Source organism: Lolium perenne, chromosome 3, assembly GCF_019359855.2.
Source record: "Lolium perenne isolate Kyuss_39 chromosome 3, Kyuss_2.0, whole genome shotgun sequence".
Taxonomy (NCBI): domain Eukaryota; kingdom Viridiplantae; phylum Streptophyta; class Magnoliopsida; order Poales; family Poaceae; genus Lolium; species Lolium perenne.
The window spans coordinates 196852372-196862781 of NC_067246.2; the positions used below are offsets into that span (position 1 = coordinate 196852372).

A 10410-nucleotide genomic window follows, 5' to 3' on the forward strand; every position below is an offset into this window, starting at 1 on the left:
ATGATCTTGCATGCTCTCCGTTATTAGTAGAGGCTCTGGCCAAGTTTTTACTCTTAACTCCAAGAGGGAGTATTTATGCTCGATAGTGGGTTCATGCCTCCATTAAATGCAGGACGGTGACGAAAGTTCTAAGGTTGTGGATGTGCTGTTGCCACTAGGGATAAAACATTGATGCTATGTCCGAGGATGTAGTTATTGATTACATTACGCACCATACTTAATGCAATTGTCTGTTGTTTGCAACTTAATACTGGAAGGGGTTCGGATGATAACCTGAAGGTGGACTTTTTAGGCATAGATGCATGCTGGATAGCGGTCTATGTACTTTGTCGTAATGCCCAATTAAATCTCACAATACTCATCATGTCATGTATGTGCATTGTCATGCCCTCTCTATTTGTCAGTTGCCCAACTGTAATTTGTTCACCCAACATGCTATTTATCTTATGGGAGAGACACCTCTAGTGAACTGTGGACCCCGGTCCATTCTTTTAATCGAATACAATCTACTGCAATACTTGTTTTACTGTTCTCTGCAAACAATCATCATCCACACTATACATCTAATCCTTTGTTACAGCAAGCCGGTGAGATTGACAACCTCACTGTTTCGTTGGGGCAAAGTACTTTGGTTGTGTTGTGCAGGTTCCACGTTGGCGCCGGAATCCCTGGTGTTGCGCCGCACTACATCTCGCCGCCATCAACCTTCAACGTGCTTCTTGGCTCCTACTGGTTCGATAAACCTTGGTTTCTTACTGAGGAAAAACTTGCTGCTGTACACATCATACCTTCCTCTTGGGGTTCCCAACAGACGAGTGCTTTACCGTCACAAGGAAGCTACTACGCCCACGTCAACTACACGCTAGCAGCATATTTTCTGGCGCCGTTGCCGGGGAGATCAAGACACGCTGCAAGGGGAGTCTTCACATCGCAATCTCTTTACTTTGTTTTTGTCTTGCTTTATTTTATTTACTACTTTGTTTGCTGCACTAAAACAAAACACAAAAAAATTAGTTGCTAGTTTTACTTTATTTACTATCTTGTTTGATATATTAAAAACACAAAAAAAAATTTAGTTACTTGCATTTACTTTATCTAGTTTACTTTATTTACTATTGCTAAAATGAGTACTCCTGAAAATACTAAGTTGTGTGACTTCACAACCACAAATAATAATGATTTCTTATGCACACCTATTGCTCCACCTGCTACTACAGCAGAATTCTTTGAAATTAAACCTGCTTTACTGAATCTTGTTATGCGAGAGCAATTTTCTGGTGTTAGTTCTGATGCTGCTGCTGCCCATCTCAATAATTTTTTTGAACTTTGTGAAATGCAAAAGTATAAAGATGTAGATGGTGACATAATAAAATTAAAATTGTTCCCTTTCTCACTAAGAGGAAGAGCTAAAGATTGGTTGCTATCTCTGCCTAAGAATAGTATTGATTCATGGACTAAATGCAAGGATGCTTTTATTGGTAGATATTATCCCCCTGCTAAAATTATATCTTTGAGGAGTAGCATAATGAATTTTAAACAATTGGATACTGAGCATGTTGCACAAGCATGGGAAAGAATGAAATCTTTGGTTAAAAATTGCCCAACCCATGGACTGACTACTTGGATGATCATCCAAACCTTTTATGCAGGACTGAATTTTTCTTCGCGGAACCTATTGGATTCAGCTGCTGGAGGTACCTTTATGTCCATCACTCTTGGTGAAGCAACAAAGCTTCTTGATAATATGATGATTAATTACTCTGAATGGCACACGGAAAGAGCTCCACAAGGTAAGAAGGTAAATTCTGTCGAAGAAACCTCTTCCTTGAGTGATAAGATTGATGCTATTATGTCTATGCTTGTGAATGATAGGACAAATATTGATCCTAATAATGTTCCGTTAGCTTCATTGGTTGCACAAGAAGAACATGTTGATGTAAACTACATTAAAAATAATAATTTCAACAACAATGCTTATCGGAACAATTCTAGTAACAACTATAGGCCATATCCTTATAATAATGGTAACGGTTATGGTAATTCTTATGGGAATTCTTACAACAATAATAGGAATACACCCCCTGGACTTGAAGCTATGCTTAAAGAATTTATTAGTACACAAACTGCTTTTAACAAATCTGTTGAAGAAAAGCTTGGGAAAATTGATATACTTGCTTCTAAAGTTGATAGTCTTGCTGCTGATGTTGATCTTTTGAAATTGAAAGTTATGCCTAATAGGGATAATGAAAATAAAATTGTTACTACAGCAAATGCCATCCAAGTTAGAATTAATGAGAATATAAGATTAATGGCTGAACTGCATGCTAGGTGGGAAAGAGAAGAAAATGAAAAACTAGCTAAAGAGAATAATATAGCTAAAGTTTGGACTATTACTACCACTAGCAATGCTAATGCTACACATGTTGCTGCACCTCTTACTAATAATGTTAAAATAATTGGTGTTGGCAATGTTTCCACTTCTAATGCAAAGCGCGAAAAACTGCCTGAAACTGCTAAAACTGTTGAAACTGCTGAAACTGCCTGTGATAAAACTGCTGAATTTTTTTCCAACATTGGGGATAATGATCCCATTGCTTTAGATCATAATGGTTTAGATTTTGATGATTGCCACATCTCTGAAGTTATAAAGTTCTTACAAAAACTTGCTAAAAGTCCTAATGCTAGTGCTATAAATTTGGCTTTCACGAAACATATTACAAATGCTCTCATAAAAGCTAGAGAAGAGAAACTAGAACGCGAAACTTCTATTCCTAGGAAGCTAGAGGATGGTTGGGAGCCCATCATTAAGATGAAGGTCAATGACTTTGGTTGTAATGCTTTATGTGATCTTGGTGCAAGTATTTCCGTTATGCCTAAGAAAATCTATAATATGCTTGACTTGCCACCATTGAAAAATTGTTATTTGGATGTTAATCTTGCTGATAATTCTACGAAGAAACCTTTGGGGAGAGTTGATAATGTTCGCATTACCATTAACAATAACCTTGTCCCCGTTGATTTTGTTGTCTTGGATATTGAATGCAATGCATCTTGTCCCATTATATTGGGAAGACCTTTTCTTCGAACTGTTGGTGCTATCATTGATATGAAGGAAGGTAATATTAAATATCAATTTCCTCTCAAGAAAGGTATGGAACACTTCCCTAGAAAGAGAATGAAGTTACCTTTTGATTCTATTATTAGAACAAATTATGATGTTGATACTTCGTCTCTTGATAATACTTGATACACACTTTCTGCGCCTAGCTGAAAGGCGTTAAAGAAAAGCGCTTATGAGAGACAACCCATGTTTTTACTACAGTAATTTTGTTTTATATTTGAGTCTTGGAAGTTGTTTACTACTGTAGCAACCTCTCCTTATCTTAGTTTTATTGCATTGTTTTGCCAAGTAAAGTCTCTAATAGAAGGATGATACTAGATTTGGATTACTGCGCAGAAACAGTTTTCTTTGCTGTCACGAATCTGGGTCTAATTCTCTGTAGGTAACTCAGAAAATTATGCCAATTTACGTGAGTGAACCTCAGATATGTACGCAACTTTCATTAGTTTTAAGTTTTCTCATCTGAGCAAGTCTGGTGCCTGTTAAAAATACGTCTTTACGAACTGTTCTGTTTTGACAGATTCTGCCTTTTATTTTGCATTGCCTGTTTTGTCATGCTTGATGGATTTTTCGATTCCATTGACTTTCAGTAGCTTTGTGCAATGTCCAGAAGTATAAAGAATGATTGTGTCACCTCTGAATATGTGAATTTTGATTATGCACTAACCCTCTAATGAGTTTGTTTTGAGTTTGGTGTGGAGGAAGTTTTCAAGGATCAAGAGAGGAGGATGATATACATTATGATCAAGGAGAGTGAAAGCTCTAAGCTTGGGGATGCCCCGGTGGTTCACCCCTGCATATATCAAGAAGACTCAAGCGTCTAAGCTTGGGGATGCCCAAGGCATCCCCTTCTTCATCGACAACATTATCAGGTTCCTCTAGTGAAACTATATTTTTATTCCATCACATCTTATGTACTTTGCTTGGAGCGTCGGGTTGTTTTTGTTTTTGTTTTGTTTGAATAAAATGGATCCTAGCATTCATTGTGTGGGAGAGAGACACGCTCCGCTGTTGCATATGGACAAATATGTCCTTAGGCTTTACTCATAGTATTCATGGCGAAAGTTTCTTCTTCGTTAAATTGTTGTATGGTTGGAATTGGAAAATGATATATGTGGTAATTGGTATAATATCTTGAATAAGGTGATACTTGGCAATTGTTGTGCTCATGTTTAAGCTCTTGCATCATATACTTTGCACTTATTAATGAAAAAATACATAGAGCATGCTAAAATCTGATTTGCATGTTTGGTTTCTCTAAGGGCTAGATAATTTCTAGTATTGAGTTTGAACAACAAGGAAGACGGTGTAGAGTCTTATAATGTTTACAATATGTCTTTTATGTGAGTTTTGCTGCACCGCTTCATCCTTGTGTTTGTTTCAAATAACTTTGCTAGCCTAAACCTTGTATCGAGAGGGAATACTTCTCATGCATCCAAAATCCTTGAGCCAACCACTATGCCATTTGTGTCCACCATACCTACCTACTACATGGTATTTCTCCGCCATTCCAAAGTAAATTGCTTGAGTGCTACCTTTAAAATTTCCATTCTTTACCTTTACAATATATAGCTCATGGGACAAATAGCTTAAAAACTATTGTGGTATTGAATATGTACTTATGCACTTTATCTCTTATTAAGTTGCTTGTTGTGCGATAACCATGTTCCTGGGGACGCCATCAACTACTCTTTTGTTGAATATCATGTGAGTTGCTATGCATGTCCGTCTTGTCTGAAGTAAGGGCGATTTACCACTTATTTAATGGTTAGAGCATGCATGATGTTAGAGAAGAACATTGGGCCGCTAACTAAAGCCATGAATCATGGTGGAAGTTTCAGTTTTGGACATATATCCTCAATCTCATATGAGAACATTAATTGTTGCTACATGCTTATGCATAAAAGAGGAGTCCATTATCTGTTATCTATGTTGTCCCGGTATGGATGTCTAAGTTGAGAATAATCAAAAGCGAGAAATCCAATGCGAACTTTCTCCTTAGACCTTTGTACAGGCGGCATAAAGGTACCCCTTTGTGACACTTGGTTAAAACATGTGTATTGCGATGATAATCCCGGTAATCCAAGGTAATTAGGACAAGGTGCGGGCACTATTAGTATACTATGCATGAGGCTTGCAACTTGTAGGATATAATTTACATAACTCATATGCTTTATTACTACCGTTGACAAAATTGTTTCTTGTTTTTAAAACCAAAGCTCTAGCACAAATATAGCAATCAATGCTTCCCTCTGCGAAGGGCCTTTCTTTTACTTTTATTGTTGAGTCAGTTCACCTATCTCTCTCCACCTCAAGAAGCAGACACTTGTGTGAACTGTGCATTGATTCCTACATACTTGCATATTGCATTTGTTATATTACTTTACATTGACAACTATCCATGAGATATACATGTTACAAGTTGAAAGAAATCGCTGAAACTTAATCTTCCTTTGTGTTGCTTCGATACCTCTACTTTGAATTATTGCTTTATGAGTTAACTCTTATGCAAGACTTATTGATGCTTGTCTTGAAGTACTATTCATGAAAAGTCTTTGCTTTATGATTCAATTGTTTACTCATGTCATTTACCATTGTTTCAAATCGCTGCATTCATTACATGTTCTTACAATAGTATTGATCAAGATTATGTTGGTAGCATTGTCACTAAGAAATTATCTTTGTTATCGTTTACCTACTCGGGACGAGTAGGAACTAAGCTTGGGGATGCTTGATACGTCTCAAACGTATCTATAATTTCTTATGTTCCATGCTACTTTTATGATGATACTCACATGTTTTATACACATTATATGTCATTATTATGCATTTTCCGGCACTAACCTATTAACGAGATGCCGAAGAGCCAGTTGCTGTTTTCTGCTATTTTTGGTTTCAGAAATCCTAGTAAGGAAATATTCTCGGAATTGGACGAAATCAACGCCCAGGGGCCTATTTTCACACAAGCTTCCAGAAGACCGAGGGGGAAAGGAAGTGGGGCCACGAGGTGTCGACACAACAGGGCGGCGCGGCCTGGCGTGTGGGGCCCTCGTGTGGCCCCCCGCGTTGCCCTTCCGCCTACTTAAAGTCTTCGTCGCGAAACCCCCAGTACCGAGAGCCACGATACGGAAAACCTTCCAGAGACGCCGCCGCCGCCAATCCCATCTCGGGGGATTCAGGAGATCGCCTCCGGCACCCTGCCGGAGAGGGGAATCATCTCCCGGAGGACTCTACACCGCCATGGTCGCCTCCGGATTGATGAGTGAGTAGTTCACCCCTGGACTATGGGTCCATAGCAGTAGCTAGATGGTCGTCTTCTCCTCATGTGCTTCATTGTCGGATCTTGTGAGCTGCCTAACATGATCAAGATCATCTATCTGTAATGCTATATGTTGTGTTTGTTGGGATCTGATGGATAGAGAATACTATGTTATGTTGATTATCAATCTATTACCTATGTGTTGTTTATGATCTTGCATGCTCTCCGTTATTAGTAGAGGCTCTGGCCAAGTTTTTACTCTTAACTCCAAGAGGGAGTATTTATGCTCGATAGTGGGTTCATGCCTCCATTAAATCTGGGACAGTGAAAGAAAGTTCTAAGGTTGTGGATGTGCTGTTGCCACTAGGGATAAAACATTGATGCTATGTCCGAGGATGTAGTTATTGATTACATTACGCACCATACTTAATGCAATTGTCTGTTGTTTGCAACTTAATACTGGAAGGGGTTCGGATGATAACCTGAAGGTGGACTTTTTAGGCATAGATGCATGCTGGATAGGGGTCTATGTACTTTGTCGTAATGCCCAATTAAATCTCACAATACTCATCATGTCATGTATGTGCATTGTCATGCCCTCTCTATTTGTCAATTGCCCAACTGTAATTTGTTCACCCAACATGCTATTTATCTTATGGGAGAGACACCTCTAGTGAACTGTGGACCCCCGTCCATTCTTTTAATCGAATACAATCTACTGCAATACTTGTTTTACTGTTCTCTGCAAACAATCATCATCCACACTATACATCTAATCCTTTGTTACAGCAAGCCGGTGAGATTGACAACCTCACTGTTTCGTTGGGGCAAAGTACTTTGGTTGTGTTGTGCAGGTTCCACGTTGGCGCCGGAATCCCTGGTGTTGCGCCGCACTACATCTCGCCGCCATCAACCTTCAACGTGCTTCTTGGCTCCTACTGGTTCGATAAACTTTGGTTTCTTACTGAGGGAAAACTTGCTGCTGTACACATCATACCTTCCTCTTGGGGTTCCCATCAGACGAGTGCTTTACCGTCACAAGGAAGCTACTACGCCCACGTCAACTACACGCTAGCAGGGCAGTCTAGGGAGAGATGGTCGAGGGTCTCGTCCTGGACTTATATTAATTTTATGATGCTAGCAACCTACAACATGATAGTGGTGGATCACACCGGTCAATGAGATCTAGTTTACTAGCCAACACATTGCTCACAACCCACGGGGCACTATACTATGTGCCTCCCATAATCTACCGTGATATTAATTGATGTCGGGCTTGTTTGCCACCTACTACGGCGTAATTATCTGTCAGTATGAGATCTACCATGGCGAAAATCTTTGTGTTGGCTTTCTTTGCCGTCGAGAATGCTCATCTATCGGCCAATTTTTTTTGCATGCAATTTATGCTCATGGTGTCAAAAAAAAAACCCAGGAGTATGGGGGCATTCTTGCAGTTGTAGTGTTTTCAATTGATTCGGTTAGGCCTTTGGCAACCATCTTCTTTTTGGCCTCTGCATCAATGGAGATTTCAAATCGTCCACAATAAGTGATCTTTGACCCTTTTGTTCGACGGCGAGATCTCCTTCCCAACGTCAATGGGGATGTTGTAAGGATTAAATTTTTCTAGGTATGAGCATTCAGATCTTGTTTCTCAAGATCAATTTTTTTCTAATGGTTATGGCTTGGAGGATTCTTCTAGCAATATTTGTCCTGGCTGCTACGTCCGGACAATTGTGATTCATACTCAAGGCTCTCGAGAGATGTTGACCTAGCTGTTAGGTTGCTTTACTTTGCACTACTCGTGTTTGGTGCTCTTGCCGGTATTAATTAGTTGATTACTTTAGTTGTTGTAGCATTGCGGCTCAAATTAAAATATACGAGAGAAAATTTATTGATTTTTATATGTATGTGGTTTGGTGGCTGTGTTATTTTTCTTAGTTTGCCTTCAATAAGAAAGAGTTTGAAGATTCCGAAGATTTGTTCGTTTCTATTTGACTTTATTTGATAATCTCTAGAGACAGCTTATGATATCTCTACAAAAAATAATTCCCAACTAGTTTTCCCACATTTTAATTACTATTATTTTTAAGTAACACATTATATAGTTTGAGAGATATGAAAAAGAAAAAGAAAAAGAAAAGTGTGGGCGTGCAATGTCATGGTGCTCAACTGCACCTTTTCTAGCCTTCAACCACAACAGCGTTGAGTCGTCCTCCTTGCAGGATGCTCAGATGACTTGAGCATCGAATTTTAACAGCTCACTATGCTCAAATGACTTGACCACTGTTTACAGCTACATCGAAAATAATTTGTGTGTTTCCAAGTTTTCATATGGAAAGGCAGCAACTGCCAGTTAATTACGTCCAAAAAAATACATTACACGTTCCAAGCCAAGAAAAATAGAAAATACAAGGAACATGGATGATATTATTATCCTCTCGAACCAGTACAATCTGTTTGTGTTCATCCTGGCGGATTCAGATGAGCAGTTCAGCTCCAGATATCGATGTTCGAAGTTAATTATCAGTGGACGAACAGGCAAAATACAGAAAACATCAATTCTATTCTATCCTCGTCAAGAACCACTAATTACGAGCTGTTCAATTTGCTCTAAAAATATCGTTGAGCGATCTCCTGGGCTTCAGATCCTCGTGGCGATCTTGTCGGCAACGACCATGGGGTTGTTCTTGGCAATCTTCTCCCGGCCGGCCGTCTTGTAGTCGAAGCCGCAATCGTGCTTGTCGGAGTAGCGGTGGACGCTGCAGAAGGTGCCCTCGCAGCGGCACCGGAACCCCAGCATGCCCACCTTCTTGCGGCACGTCGCGCACCGGTTCGTCGCCGGCGTCGGCTGCTTCGTGGACGCCAAGGATGGCTCAGCACCGTCAGAGGACGCGACGGAGACGATCGCCTTGGCCTTCTTCTCCGAAGCTGCAGGGATGAAGACGCTGTCCGCGGCCGTGTTGTCATAGGCGGCGATGACCTGTTCTTGCTTGTAGCACTTGGAGCACATGTTGCCGGTGGCGGCGGCGCCGAAGTAGCCGCATCCGTTGTTGGCGCACATGCCGGACGTCTCCTCGCGATCATTTTCAGGGCACTTGCGCTTCAGGGAAGTCGGCGATGCGTGGTGCGCCATTGCTATAGCTAGTTGCTACTCTTCGATCGAACACGCACGCGCGTTTCTGCTTGGGCGCCGGGACGTGTGTGTGATGTGCCTGCTTGAAGTTGTTCTCTCGTGAGGCGGCCAGGCGACGTCTGCGTTTGCTGAGGATCCTGGTCTCTCCGCGAGACCTTTATCGGCTGGGTGAAGGTCGGGGACGAGGTGGTTTCGAGTCCGAGTCCTACCCGACCGCTCGAGCCGGACTGCGCGATGGAAACCGACCGACAGCGTGTGCAAGAACGGCTCGTCGATCGTACGCAACACATTTTTTTTTCGCGTATTCGTACGCAACACATAGCCAAGTGCAGGTGGAGCTGCAATCGGAGTGGTACCGCAATCGGTACGAGCTTAAGCGTGGATTCGACGCGAGTGATACACGGCTTGCATACATGGCTTGGTTTGCCGAGCCAAAAGCAACTCTAGCAGACACCCTATACCTCAAACCCTAAATATGCATCTGCAGATTAAAAATTCGCGATTTGAGGCTGAAAAAGACTTCTACAGACTAGACACTGTATGTAAAACAAAACGAGACACTAAAAAACCATATATCTAGTTTTAAAAAAGACCATATTCGAGAATCTTCAAAAAGAAGGCTATTTTTTTCCATGTCTTCTTCCCCACCAGCCTTGTACCAGCCGCCCCGCCGCCTGCCCGCCCCACCCGCCTGCGTGTTGCTCTACCGCCGACCGCTCACGCTAGCGACCCGCCTGCCCCCCCCCCGTGCCCGCCTGTGCCCGCACGTTGCTCGGCCGCCACCTGGCCGCTCCGTCGCTCTTCCACGCCCGTGCATGACAGCCGCCGCTACTCGGCCGGTGGCCAATTCCGGCAAGCTCTGCTCAATTTTGCCAATCTCCGTTCAATTTTGCCTAT

At 41.5% G+C, this 10410-nt stretch overlaps 1 protein-coding gene across 1 annotated transcript; it reads right to left on the reverse strand.

Moving 5' to 3' along the window:
- Positions 1 to 9021: 9021 nt before the first annotated feature.
- Positions 9022 to 9602, reverse strand: LOC127338483 (zinc finger A20 and AN1 domain-containing stress-associated protein 7-like). The gene has a single exon (XM_051364576.2). It carries the CDS (start codon positions 9511 to 9513, stop codon positions 9022 to 9024), a length of 492 nt encoding a protein of 163 aa, XP_051220536.1. The 5' UTR covers positions 9514 to 9602.
- Between the last annotated feature and the right edge of the window lie 808 nt (positions 9603 to 10410).

Excerpts from the sequence above, each read along its gene's own strand:
- LOC127338483 (XM_051364576.2), bottom strand. The coding sequence starts at position 9,513 with ATGGCGCACCACGCATCGCCGACTTCCCTGAAGCGCAAGTGCCCTGAA.